The following is a 14,925-nucleotide window of genomic DNA, read 5'->3' on the forward strand; positions in this document are numbered from 1 at the left end:
TACATGGGCAAGGTGGGTATAGAGGGATATGGGCCAAATGCGGGCAAGTGGAACTAGCTTAGTGATAGAAACTGGGCAGCATGGACAAGCTGGGTCGAAGGGCCTGTCTCAATGCTGTAAACATTTATGACTCTATGAAATGAAATGAAATGCGCTTATTGTCACGAGTAGGCTTCAATGAAGTTACTGTGAAAAGCCCCTATAAAGCTTACCTATAAGATCATACCTCCCTTCGTACATTTCCCCCCCCCCATTTTTGCTCAGTGCCTGTCTTCACCTTTTTGAAATGTCTTCAAATGTTTATTGCATTAAAGGCGCTATATAAATGCAATTTGAAAGAAAAGCCTCTCACTCTTTGTCCCATGCCTTTTCAGTAAGAAAGGTTGAATTTTGGCATAAGTTCTACCAGGCCGGCGGTGAATTTGAATTTCTTTTTTCAAAATTTATTTTATTCCAAACATGTGTAAAAAATGATAACATATACAATAACACACTCTGCAACCCCACAGTCCACAGTTCCTACAATTTTTCTCCTTTTTCCATCTACACTCCCCCACCCACCCCTCGTCCCCACCCCCCGCGATGAACAGTTCCTCACACACTGTCATGAACAATCCCCACCATGTCTCGAAGCCCTCCGCCGGAGGAAGTCGTATAAGTCCCCCAGCCAGGCCGTCATCCCCAACGGCAAGATCCTTCGCCGGGCAATTAGAGAGGTGAAGGCAACAACATTGGCCCCCTTCCTCCCCAGCAGCTCCGGAATTTCCGTACCCCAAAGATTGCTACCATATGGTCCGACCTGACCTCCACCCCCACAATTTTAGATAACGTTCCAAACACCACTTCCCAGTATCACTCCAGCTTCTCACAATCCCAGAACATAGGCACATGATTTGCTGGCCCCGCTCACACTTCTCACACTCGTCGGCCGCCTCCTGGAAGAACCCACTCATCCTCGCCTGGATCATATGTACCCTGAGCACCACCTTAAACTGAATCAAGCTCATCATCGCGCAGGAGGAAGTTGAATTCACCATATGCATTGTCTCACACCATAGTCCCCAGCCTTTAACCCCAATTTCACCTCACTTTTGTTCTTGATCCTCACCACTTGCACCCTCCCTCCTCCCCCAACCACCTGCATATGTCCCCAATCCTACCCTCTCCCGACTCATCCAGGAGCATTAGTTGCTCCAATAGTGTGTACACCGGCAGCTCTTCAGTGGGGGTCTTCGTGTATCTTCCATCCACCTCGACTATCTCGTTCAACAATGGTCCATGCTCCTTCCTTCTCCCCCTGTTCCTGTGCGCCTTGAACGAGATGACCTCCCCTTGGACCATCGCCTTCAATGTCTCCCAGTGCATGGCTGCTGACACCTCCTTGTTCTGGTTAGTCTCCACGTAATCCCCAATCGCCGACCTCACCTTTCCACAAAACCCCTTATCTGCCAAAAGACCCAGATATAGCCTCCATCCGGCCTCTGCACCTGCCCCGCGCTAAGCCTCACTTGCAGCCAATGCAACGCATGATCAGATATCACAATCCCTGCATACTCCGTTCCCACCACTCCCAACAACACCGCTCGACTCATCACAAAGAAACCAATTCTCAAGTACACCTTATACACATGTGAAAAGAAGGAGTACTCCCTCATTTCCCCCCCCCCCCCCCCCCCCCCCGGTTCTTAGACCTCAATGGATCAACCACTCCAATACGCTTCATAAACCCTCCCAACTCCTTTGCCATCCTCAACTTTCTCATTGACAGGTTCTTTGGGGAGGTGGAGGATAGGTGTGGGCGCTGTGCAGGGGCTCCTGTGAGCTATGTCCATATGTTTTGGGCATGTCCGAGGCTGAGGGATTTCTGCAGAGGTTTTCTGATATCATGTCAGAGCTATTACAAATGAGGGTGGTTTCAAGTCCAGAGGTGGCGGAAGACCCGGGAGCCCAGGGGGCAAGAGAGGCCAACATCCTGGCCTTTGCCTCCCTGGTGGCCCAAGACGGATCTTACTAGGGTAGAGGGACTCGGAGCCCCTGAAGTCGGGGGTGTGGGTTAGCGACATGGCGGGGTTTCTCAGACTTGAAAAAATTAAATTCGCCTTGAGGGGTTCGTTGCAGGGATTTGCTCGGAGGTGGCAACCGTTCATCGACTTCTTTGAGAAAAATTAAGCTGTCAGCGGGGGATGGGGGCGGTCGGGGGCGGGGGGATGGGGGAGGAAGGGGAGGCATGGGAGGTGGTTGGGGAAGGTGGCACTATTTGTGTAAGCCATGTTGGCTGGGGTTTGTGTCCAGGTGGGTTTGTTAGGTGTATGATTATGGTTTTGTTTTTATTGAAACTTGATGTTTAAAATTGTTAAAATTATAAAAGCCTCAATAAAATATTTTTCCCAAAAAAATGTTCCATTGACTTGCTACTCGACCTGTCCACCCTCAGTTCCATCACCACAATTAAAATCTCCATCCATAATCAATTGGTGTGTATCCAGGTCCGGGATCACTCCAAGGAAACTCCTCACAAACCCTGCATCATCCCAATTCAGCGCATATACGTTGAATAGCACCACCGATGTCCCTTTCAGCACCCCACTCACTATCACATACCTCCCTTCCGGGTCCCGCACTTCCTTGGATTCCACAAACCCCATTCTTTTGTTGAACAAAATTGCCACCCCCACGACTTTGAGTCAAACCCCAAGTGAAATACTTGTCTCCCCATCCCTTCCTCAGTCTAACCTGATAATTCACCTGGTGATGTGTCCCCTGTAAAAGGATCACCTCCGCCTACAAACTCCACAGGTGCGCAAAAACCTGAGACCACTTATTCGGCCCGTTCAATCCACTAACATTCACTGTAACAATTTTTACTGGAGGCTTATGCCTCCACTCCCCTCTACCATCCACCATGATTCCCCTCTGTCTCTGCCTCCTCTAATACCACCCTAAATCAGACCCATCCAAGATGGCCCCCCTCTACATCCATCACCACGCTCAGTCTCCAACTCTGCCACATCACAAACCCGCCTCATTACCCCTCCCATCTCCCCCTCTTTCTTCCCCCTCCACGTGGCCACCTCTTACAGCCTCCTCCCCCACCTCATCTCCAATCACCAGCATTCCCTGCCAGCGATGCAGCTCTCGCTCGAAGACCCCTCTCCACACCCCTCCCCCCATCAGTCCCTCCCTAGCCTTCAAAAGTGACCCACAGTTTTGCTGGGTACAGCACCCCAAACCGAATCTTCCTTCGGTACAACACGCATCGGCCCTACCGAATCCAACACGCCTCTTTGCCAGTTCTGCACCAATATCCTGATATATTCAGACACGATTCCCCTCCCATTCACAGTCTCGCTTCTCCCTGGCCCATCATAAAATCTTCTCCTACTCAGCAAATTTGTGCAACTGCACAATCACTGCCTGCGGTAGCTCCATTGGCCTCTGCCTTAAAGACCTCTGGGCCCTGATCCAGCACTCCCCTCCTCCACCAACCTGGCCAGCATCCTTGAGACATATTTTGTGGCACACGTTCCCTCCACACCCCCTAGCAGACCCACAATTCGCAGGTTCTGCCGCCTGGACCTGTTTTCCTGCTCCACCACCTTCACCCTCAATGGTATAGGTCCTCCAGGAGCCCCATCTCCGCCTCCAACGACACAATCCGATTTCTGGTCGGACACCACCTTCTCCACCTCTCGTATTGTCGCCCTTTGCACCTCAAGGCACTTCTCTGCCTGGTCCATCGATCCTCGCAGAGGTGCTACCGCTCCCTCAATGGCCTGCAGTCGGTCACCATGCATCTCCTTCCTTTGCTGACGAAATCCGACTTTGATGAAGGCCATCAACTCTTCCATCTGGGGCTTTCCCACTGGTGACGACCCTTCCCCCTGCGTCATTCACATGGGTGCCGAAGAGGGTTTGGGGATCATGTCCGGGGGGGGGTCAAGAAATCGGGATACCATTTAAAAATGGTGCCCCTATCTCCTCCAGGACTGAGGAGTTCTGGCGGGCGGAGCTCATTGGTGCAGGAAACGGGACTAAGTGCGGCCTCGCTGGGGCATTCCCCCTGAGCCCCGAGATTGCTACATAGTCCTGATAGAAAGCGTGGTGTTTCTCGTCACAGAACTTTGTTGCAAATTTATTTGCGTCCCTTGTATTTGAAAAAGGTATTCAATTGTACTGTTCGGGACAGCACGGTGATGCAGTGGTTAGCACTGCTGCCTCACGGCGCAGAGGTCCCAGGTTCGATCCCCGCTCTGAGTCACTGTCCATGTGGAGTTTGCACGTTCTTCCCGTGTTTGCGTGGATTTCTCTCCCACAACCCACAAGATGTGCAGGGTAGGTGGATTGGCCGCGCTAAATTGCCCCTAAATTGGTGGGACTTCCAGTGACGGCGGGTGGGAGGCAGCCGCGCAATGGAGGGCTCCCGTTGGAGAATGGCATTTTCGGGGCTTTAAGCCCGGTCCCAGGGTCCACGGAGGCGGCAAAAGCAGGGAAAAGTCACAGAGGAGGCTCAGTGAAGGCACAGTAAAGGAAAATGTCGAGGGTGAGCAAAAATGCGGCCGTAAAAAAAACAGCTGAAGGTCTGTCGAGAAGTGGAAAGGTCACCACGGGGTCAGCAAGGAAAATGGAGGCTGGAGCACCAGGGGAGGCCGCATTGCTTACGGCTGAAGAAATGACTAAGGTGATGGCTGCGGAATTTGAAAGGCAGTTTACAAAATATATGGAGACAATGAGGAAGGAGATGAGGGAGGTTTTGAGTGTGCTGGTGGAGGAGGCGATTTCCCCGGTGACGACGGCGGTGGCGAGCGCAGTGGCGGAGGTGCGGGAGCAAGGGGAGGCGTTGAAGGAAGTGGAGGAGACATTATTGCAGCACAGTGATCAACTTACCTCGATGGGAAAGGAGATGCGGAAGGTAATGGAGATTAACAAGGATCTGCGAGGAAAATTGGAAGACCTGAAAAACAGATCCAGGCGACAGAATTTGAGGATTGTGGGGCTGCCGAAGGAGTTGAAGGGCCGAGGCCGACGGAGTATTTTGCCGCGATGCTGGCGAAACTGTTGGGGGAGGGGGAGAATCCCTCCCGATATGAACTGTATCGGGCTCATCGGTCGGGGAGGTTTGTACCAAAGGCGAGTGAGCCGCCAAGGGTAGTGACTCTGTGCTTCCGTAGGTACAGTGTGAAGGAGAAGGTCCTGTGCTGGGCCAAGCAGAAGCGGGTGGTGCAGTGGGCTGGAGCTGGTATACGTGTATACCAGGACTTTACGGTGGAGCTGGCGAGGAGGCGGGCTGCCTTCAACCAGGTGAAGAGGGCACTGTACATTAGCAAGGTGCAGTGCGGCATTGTATATCCAGCAAAGCTGAGCGTGACTTACAAGCTCAAGGACTTTTATTTTGGAACGGCGGAAGCAGCAGAGGAGTTTGCAAAGGCAGAAGGACTGTGGCAGAACTGAGAGATGGCTATGTGCCGATGTAACCTCATGACTGTATTTTCTTCTTTTTTGTTTCACTGCGTGTGGGTGTATGGGCTAAAGGAGCCAATGTTGTATATATTTGGACAAGGGAAGTGATGGGACTTTCACTCGAAATTAAGGCTCTTTTGGGTGTAGGTGGATATGCGGGGTTTGTGTGCTAAAAGAGGATTTCTGGGCTTTCCTAGGGCCGGGTAAAGGGGAAAGGGACCCGGGTGGGGGTCTCCACGCTGGCCGGTTTAAGCCAGCCGGTGAATGGGAGTGAGGTGGGGGGAGGGGCTGCGGCCATCGGAGCCTGGCAGAACAGGGTCCGAGGGGGCTAGCCAGGGTGGAAAGTTGGGGGGAAGGAACCGAGGTTGGGGGGAGGAGTTTTACAAGGAGCAATGTAGGGGAGGAGTGGGGGGGGGGGGGGGGGTTTACAACTCTTGGGTATCATGTACGGTACTCTTTCAGAGGTTGGATGTCATTGTGTGTATGGGGGAGGGCGGGGAGAGTGGACTCTATCGGTTAATGGTGACCATGGGCGGTCCCGGACTCCTTTTTTCTTTTTCTCCTTTGTTCTTTGTTTCCACCGTGGAGGGTTTGTTTTATTGGATGCATATATTGACAGGGGGGCCGTAGTTTGGGGTGGTGGGAGGATGGGATCGTTGTTATGGTTAAGGGGATTGACTTTGTATTTGTTATCCGTTTACTGTCTGTGGGTGGGGTGTAAATTTTGAAGGAAAATGTGAAAATGGAGAATAAAAACATTTTTAAAAAAATTGCCCCTTAATTGGAAAAAATGAATTGGGTACTCTAGATTTATATAAAAAAAATGTTACTGTTCAGTCCCTGCTGGTTGCCATCGAACCTAGCAGTGAGGCCATCAATCAGTAGCTTGATGTTCTGGATAAGCCAAAATATTTTATACCAGTAAACCAGAAGCCATTGGGGGAAACACTTGCCTGTGTAGCACAAGACGTTAATTTCCTGGGGGGGCAGGCATGCTGTTATATGTGTGGCTTGCATTGTGTTCTTTGATAACATCAATGAGGAACACATGTGCACTGCAAAGGTGACAGCCCATGATGCTGCCTGCTCCTGGGAAATCAAATTAAGTCTGAGCAGCATCACTATGCAAATTAGCCCCCCCTAATTAGCCCCCCCTCTCGCTGACTCTTGCCAATACAGGCCCTGGTCTGTATTTCGTTGTTCCTCCCTTCTCAGGCCAAGTTTGGAGTGTGGAAATTTAACTTTAATCCCCTCTCTCGCTGTTTCTTTATTCTCCCTCTTGTTTAGCATCCGTTATTTTTTCCCTTCACCCGATATGATAGAAGCACTTTAGAAATTAAAGTTATTGTGATCTACAGGTTTTCAATCTGTTTTGAAAGGATATTGGCAGTCCACACAGGCTGGACATGCATGTGGGATCAACATAAAAATAAATGTTTCAGGCTGTAGATTTAACTGATTCCAGTAACCCATGCAAGTGAGATCACAAAAACATTTCAATTTTGTTTTTCTCTTCCTGAATGAATTGAGATGTAATTTTTTTTAGGAAAGACACCAGCTGAAATTCTGATTTATTTGTCTTTCTTTAGGATGGCATTTGCAAGGGAGAACGCAACTTGTGGACAGATTGGGCTGACTGGAAATGCCTATTTAAGGAGCAACCAATCAATGAAATAAGGTGATAGACTAATCTGGCACATTATACAGATCACACGCAACCGCAAATAATTTGGCTGCTGTAAGCAATGGAAAATTGTAAGAGTGTGGCAGTGGGACTGCTCTAAAGAGGCTGGAGGTGTGGCATCCCACTGACACAGTACTATTCTAGACATCTATAAGTAGAATACTTACTTAATCTCCTAACCCAGGATTGTCCAACCTTTTCGTTCAGGGGGCCACATATGGATTTTTTTTTGCACTGAGGGGCTCCGCTTGCCAGAGCTCCATCCATGCAGGGAGAGATCGGAAGCCATTTTTAAATGGCGTCCCGATCTCTCAGCCATCCCACGTGACCCCCGACCCCCACCCCCCCCCCCCCCCCCAAGCCCAAACTCACCAATAAGGGAGTTCTCGCCCCCCCCCCCCCTCCCTCCCCCAAGGTCCGGACCCCATTACATGAAAAATGCCAGCCTGCCACCTGAGCAGTGCCAGCATGGAAGCACCCAAGTGGCACTGCCAGGGTTCCATGCTGGGACTGCCATGGTGCCACCTTGCCCAGAGGGCAAGCACCTGGGGGCCTCTGATCCCCTGGGAGACCACGTGTGTCACTCCGTCAGCTCCCCTTTTATGGAGACCAGCACTGAAAAGCACTCACTCAAGGTGTCCAAGGTGAGGGGGTTGTATCCCATGCCTTGGTTAGATCTCAGGAATGCATATTGTGTGACTAGCTGTCTCACTCCAGTATGCAGATTTGCCAGAAAATGATCCTATCCACAATGGGCCGGAGTCACATTGAGATGTCTCGCGAGGCGTGGCGAGTTGGGTAGATCCTGGAAGAGGGATCTCCCGGCATCTAACGGGTGCACCGCTCTGCTTTTAGGGCGCAACGCAGCCGGACAATCTCGCCCAACAATTGGCACTACAATAATCTGAATATAAAAAAGAGTTGAGGTGTCAAGAAAGGTAACAATTTCTGAACAAACGTAAGGCAATGTCAGCACATTAATTTAGTAAGTTATAAAGGAATCATTAATAAAAAATGACCAGGTGAAAAGTCAGTGTGTGTCTGTCTGTCCAGCTCACTCTCAGCGCACAATCTAACGGCTGCGCCCAAACCGGTAAATCTCGCGAGAGGGGGTCGGGTCCGGGGGTGCTCTGCCCTTATTAGCTCTGCCCTTATTAGGTGGATTATGGGGGGATCCATGACCCCTTATGGGTGAGTTGGCGCGCTGGAGTGGTCTGGGAATCGTAAGCGGAGCACCTCAGTGCAGAAAGTGAGACTAGGTGCGCCTCAGCAGAGCCTTTCCCGCTTAGGCCCCAAAATAAAACAGAGTCCCATTAGATAGTGGGTCTTCCTTGACGTTGCGAGTACCAGGAAACATCCGGCTAAACCCGCTCAGCACCGGACTGTGTTTTATTTCCATTAGATCGTGCTTGTAAGATCTTTTTATTTTTCTTCCAAAAATAAGGTATTCAGTCCATTTGAGGAAGTATCCAAAATACTCATTATTTTTCAAGAATTTACTTAATACACTTGCATCAAAACTGAATCAAAGACTTAGATCAAAATAATACATAAAACTTGTCAGACTACAGTGAAAAATCTAAGTTTTAACATAAGGAAAAGTAAAAGAAAAGACTTCAAAGAAATAACGGATGCTTCAAGAATTCTGTGAGGCTAGAATTCTCTTAATCAATCATCCAGGTTATATTCTTAAGGAAATCCTTGTCTATGGTTTAGGCCCTATTTACTTTCATTGGTTCTAATTCTCAGCTGAGACCCCCCATGATTTGTTCAGAAAAGTGTCAATCACTTAACAGATGATCGGTTAATTAGACATGAATTACTTCCTCCAAATTAATCATTATTTCCCTGATACAGCACAGTTCCCATGTATTCAACCCCACGGTCAAAATGTTTGCATCACGTCTAGCCTAGCCATACTATTGTTACTAGATTGTTGCAAATCTGTTAAATGTACTTTTGTGTCACTTCTTTAGGCATATTTTACAGTACATCTTTTGAAACATTTGTCAGTGTCTATAGAGAGTCATGGTCAGGGTTCAATAGTTCAGCCATTTTTTATAATTCGTTCATGCTTTTGCACTCTCAGTACTTTTTCAAGAACCATTTTATTTTCCAGTATAGGTTTAGTCGATTTTCTTAAAGGACTCCCTAAATAATTGTTGAATCCAATATTGCCCTCAGAGTCAGGGTGTTCACTCATGCTTACACACTGTGAGTGGGTGCCTAGTGTGTGCTGGTGTGGGGTCATGAGAGTGAGTGAGAAACCTTAGGCTGGAGTAAGGCACAGCATGGAGAAACAAGCCTAATATTCAATGATCAGGCTCACAGAATTTTTTAAAATGATGTCAATGAAGACTTCAGTGCTCAGTCCAGCAACATCCGCATCAAAGTGCCTTGGGTGCCGTCACATCCAGCTGCGTGTTGGAGTTTGGTCAAGCCTGTCCTAACCCATGTCATTAATACTGGTTGAGAATTATGAAACCAGACTCAGAGCATCTAGATTGTGACTCAGTGATCTCCAAGGGGTCAATGGAAGTAGAGTGACCATGCATCTTTTTGTATAATTTTTCAGAATAAAAGCATTACTGGCAAGATTTCTTGGAATTTATTGTTTAATTGCTGTTGAGAAGATGGTGGTGTGCTACTTGAATTGCTGGAAGTTATATGATGAAGGCATACCCACAGGCTTGGGCTGAAAGGTGACAAGTAATACTTTCACCACACAAGTGCTCGGCACTGATCATCTCCAATATGAAGGAACCGCACCACCTCCTTGTAGTATAAAGATGTTTGGCATAGAAAGGGTTAATGGGGGATTGGAGGACAGCACCACCCACAGTTTGATGTAAAGGGTTACATGACAAGAGCCTGAGCCGGTTGTACAGTGAGTCTTCAAGTATGCAGAGACCTGTGTAGAAGTAAGTATGGAGTTAACTCATTGTCTTGGATGTACCCTGTACATACATATAGTTATGAGTTACCAATAAATAGTTAATATTCAACCTCTTCGTGAGACCTATTGACAAAACATATATTACCTTAAAACATCCCCCTTGGCATCCAATGGCATTTCCGCCACTAGGTGTCCTACCATAAGGATCAATAGGATCACTTTTGACCAAACTGAAGTGGAACAGCCACAGAATTCTTCTGGCTGAAGGTTTTGTATAGAGTGGCTCACCTCCTAACTCCTCAAAGACTCCACCATCTGCAGGGAACAAGTCATGAGTGGGTTGAAATACTCATTATTTGCATGCATAAGTGAGGCTGCAACGGTACTCATGAAGCTTAGCAACATCCAAGCCAAAGCTTGTCTGCTTGATCGGTACTGTTTGCTAACTTTAACATTCACTCCCTCCAAAGTTGAAATATTATGACTGCAGCATGTACCACCTAAAGCATCCTCTGCACCAACTCACTAAGGCTTTTTCAGCAGCATCTTCGATATCCATAACCTCCAACTCCTCAAAGTATAACAGTATCAGCTACATATGATCAACGTGGCCTACAAATTTATCTTCAAATCACATACACTTCTGACTAAGGATGAATTTTTAAAATATTATTTTGTAGAATGTGGGCATCACTGGCTAAGCCAGCATTTATTGCCTCTTTCTAATTCTCATGAGGGGTTAGTATTGAGCTGCTTTCGTGAACTGCTGCAGTCCATGTGGTGTAGGTACTCCCACAGTACTGTTAGGGAATTCCAAGATTTTGAGCCAGCAACAATGAAGGAACAGCAATATATTTCCAAATCAGGATGGCAAGTAGCTGAGAGGAGAACTTTTAGATGGTGATGTTCCCATGAGTCTGCTACCCATGTCGTTTTAGATGGTAATGGTTATGAGTTTGGAAGGTGCGATCTAAGGAGGCTTGGTGAGTTCCTGCAGTGCATCTTGTAGATGGTACACACAGTTGTCACTGTATGTCGGTGGTGGAGGGAGTGATGTTTGTGGATGGGGTGACAATCAAGCAGGTTGCTTTGTCCTGGATGGGATTAAGCTTCTAGGGTGTTGTTGGAGCTGCAATCATCGTTTTGGATGGTGCATGGGCTTTGTAAGTCAGGTCAGTTATTCTTTGCAGGATCCCTAGGGTCTGACCTGTTCTTTTAGCCACAGTATTTGTATGGCTAGCCCAATTCAGTTTCTGATCAATGGTATCCTCAGGAGGCTGATTGTGGGAATTGAGCAATGGTAATGCCAGTAACTGTCAAGGGGTGATGGTTAGATTCTCTCTTAAGATGGTCATTGCCTCGCACTTAGTGGCGCAAAAATAACTTGCCACTTGTCAGCTCAAGCCTGGATATTGTCGAAATTTTGCTGCATTTAGACTTCTTCAGTATCTGAGGAGTCGCAAATAGTGATGAACAACGTGTAACCATCAGCAGCCATCTACACATCTGAGCTCATGATGGTCATTGATGAAGCAACTGAAGGTGGTTGGACACTACCCTGAGGGACTCCTGCAGTGATGTACTGCAACTGAGATGATTAAACTCAAACAATCAAATTATATTGTGCTAGGTACGACTCCAGTCAGAGTTTGCCCCCTGATTCCCATTGACTTCAGTTTTGCTTGGGTTCCTTGATACCACACTTGGTCAATTGCTTCTTTGAAGTCCAGGGCATTCACTCTTATCTCACCTCTGCAGTTCAGCTCTTCTGTCCATGTTTGAACCAAGGCTGTAATTAGGTCAGGATCTGAGTGACCTTGGTGGAACCCAAACGAAGAGTCAGTTATTGCTAAGCAAGTACAACTTGATAGTGCTGTTGATGATTCCTCCATTCCTTTACTGGTGATCAAGAGTAGACTGATGATGTAGTAATTGGCCAGGCAGGATTGTCCTTTTTTTTTGTATAGGATATACCTGGGCAATTTTCCACATTGCTGGTAGATGGCAGAGTTGTAACTGTATTGGAGCAGCTTGCCTAGAGTTTTTGCAAGTTCTGGAGCACGTCTACAGTTCCACTGTCCAAATATCATCAGGGCCCATAGATGTTGCAATATTCAGCACCTTCAACTGTTTCTTGACATCTGTGATGCTGGGGACATCTTGAGGAGTTTGAGATGGGTCATCCCCCGGCACTTCAAGTGGAAGATTGTTGCAAATGCTTTAGCGTTATTTTTGGCACTTGATGTGCTGGGCTTCACGGTAGCATAGTGGTTAGCACTGTGGCTTCACAGCGCCAGGGTCCCAGGTTCAATTCCCTGCTGGGTCACTGTCTGTGCGGAGTCTGCACGTTCTCCCATGTCTGCGTGGGTTTCCTCCGGGTGCTCCGGTGTCCTCCCACAGTCCAAACACGTGCAGGTTAGGTGGATTGGCCATGCTAAATTGCCCTTAGTGTCCACAAAAGGTTAGGGGGGTTATTGGGTTAGGGGGATAGGGAAGTGAGGGCTTAAGTGGGTCGGTGCAGACTCGATGGGCCGAATGGCCTCCTTCTGCACTGTATGTTCTATGTCTATGTCTTCTCCATCATTAATAAAGGGAATATTTGTGGAGCTTCCTTCTCTAATGAGTTGTTTAATTGCTCATCACCATTCACAACTGGATGTGGCACGACTGCAGATCTTACTTAGATTTGGTTATCATATACTACTTATGTTGATTTATGTGCAAATAGTCCTATGTTGAAGCTTTCCTAGATTCCCTCTGTTCCCCGCCTGTTCATATATCTGTCTAGATGCATCTTAAATGATGCTATCGTGCCCGCCTCTACCACCTCCGCTGGCAAAGCGTTCCGGGCACTCACCACCCTCTGCGTAAAAAAATTTCCACTCACATCTCACTTAAACTTTCCCGCTCTCACCTTGAAATCGTGACCCCTTGTAATTGACACCCCTACTCTTGGAAAAAGCTTGTTGCTATCCACCCTGTCCATACCTCTCATAATTTTGTAGACCTCAATCAGGTCCCCCCTCGAACTCCGTCTTTCCAACGAAAACAATCCTAATCTACTCAACCTTTCTTCATAGCTAACACCCTCCATACCAGGCAACATCCTGGTGAACCTCCTCTGCACCCTCTCTAAAGCATCCACATCCTTCTGGTAATGTGGCGACCACAACTGCACGCAGTATTCCAAATGTGGCCTAACCAAAGTCCTATACAACTGTAACATGACATGCCGACTCTTGTACTCAATACCCCGTCCGATGAAGGCAAGCATGCTGTGGGCCTTCTTGACCACTCTATCGACCTGCGTTGCCACCTTCAGGGTACAATGGAGCTGAACTCCCAGGTCTCTCTGTACATCAATTTTCCCCTGGACTCTTCCATTGACCGTATAGTCTGCTCTTGAATTGGAGCTTCCAAAATGCATTACCTCGCATTTGCCTGGATTGAACTCCATCTGCCATTTCTCTGCCCAACTCTCCAATCTATCTATATTTTGCTGTATTCTTTGACAGTCCCCCTCGCTATCTGCAACTCCACCAACCTTAGTAACATCTGCAAACTTGCTAATCAGACCACCTAAACCTTCGTCCAGATCATTTATGTATATCACAAACAACAGTGGTCCGAGCACAGATCCCTGTGGAACACCACTAGTCACCTTTCTCCATATTGAGACACTCCCTGCCACCACTACTCTCTGTCTCCTGTTGCCCAGCCAGTTCTTTATCCATCTAGCTAGTACACCCTGAACCCCATGCAACTTCACTTTTTCCATCAACCTGCCATGGGCAACTTTATCAAACGCCTTACTGAAGTCCATGTATATGACATCTACAAATCGCTTATTGTCACGAGTAGGCTTCAATTAAGTTACTATGAAAAGCCCCTAGTCGCCACATTCCGGCGCCTGTCCGGGGAGGCTGGTACGGGAATCGAACCGTGCTGCTGGCCTGGCTTTAAAAGCCAGAGATTTAGCCCAGTGAGCTAAACCAGCCCCTGCAGAGGTTGTTATCACAACCACAGAAACCTCACTCATTCCTTGAACAGCTATGGCAACAGAACCGTGCTGCTGGCCTGCTTGGTCTGCTTTAAAAGCCAGCGATTTAGCCGAGTGAGCTAAACCAGCCCCTCATCAATTAACTTTGTCACTTCCTCAAAGAATTCTATTAGCTTTGTAAAATATGACATTCCCTGCACCAAACCATGCTGCCTATCACTGGTAAGTCTATTTTCTTCCAAATGTGAATAGATCCTGTCCCTCAGTATCTTCTCCAACAGTTTGCCTACCACTGAAGTCAAGCTCCCTGGATTCCCTGGATTATCCCTGCTACCCTTTTTAAGCAAAGGGACAATATTAGCAATTCTCCAGTCCACCAGGACCTTACCCGTGCTCAAGGATGCTGCAAAGATATCTGTTAAGGCCCCAGCTATTTCGTCCCTCGCTTCCCTCAGAAACCTGGGATAGATCCCATCCAGACCTGGGGACTTGTCCACCTAAATGCCTTTTAGAATACCCAAAACTTCCCCCTTCCTTATGCCGACTTGACCTAGAGTATTTAAACATCCATCCCCAGCCTCAACATCTGTGATGTCCCTCTCCTTGGTGAATACCGATGCAAAGTACTCATTAAGAATCTTACCCATTTCCCATGCATAAATTCCCTCTTTTGTTTTTGAGTGGGCTAATCCTTTCTCTAGTTACCCTCTTGCTCCTTATATACAAATAAAAGGCTTTGGAATTTTCCTTAATCCTGTTAGCCAAAGAGATTTCATGACCCCTTTTAGCCCTCTTTATTGCGCGTTTGAGATTTGCCCTACTTTCTCGATATTCCTCCAAAGCTTCATCAGTTTTAAGTTGCCTAGATCTTATGTGTGCTTCCTTTTA

The 14,925-nt window shown here is 47.7% G+C and overlaps 1 protein-coding gene across 1 annotated transcript in view; it reads left to right on the forward strand.

Moving 5' to 3' along the window:
* Positions 1-14,925, forward strand: part of LOC119971674 (anoctamin-9-like) — a 239,037-nt gene that overhangs the window by 103,259 nt on the left and 120,853 nt on the right. The window contains exon 8 of the mRNA XM_038807553.1: positions 7,047-7,135. Within this exon, the coding sequence (XP_038663481.1) occupies positions 7,047-7,135 (89 nt within the window). The remainder of the gene's footprint in view (positions 1-7,046; positions 7,136-14,925) is intronic.

Source organism: Scyliorhinus canicula, chromosome 9, assembly GCF_902713615.1.
Source record: "Scyliorhinus canicula chromosome 9, sScyCan1.1, whole genome shotgun sequence".
Lineage (NCBI taxonomy): Eukaryota > Metazoa > Chordata > Chondrichthyes > Carcharhiniformes > Scyliorhinidae > Scyliorhinus > Scyliorhinus canicula.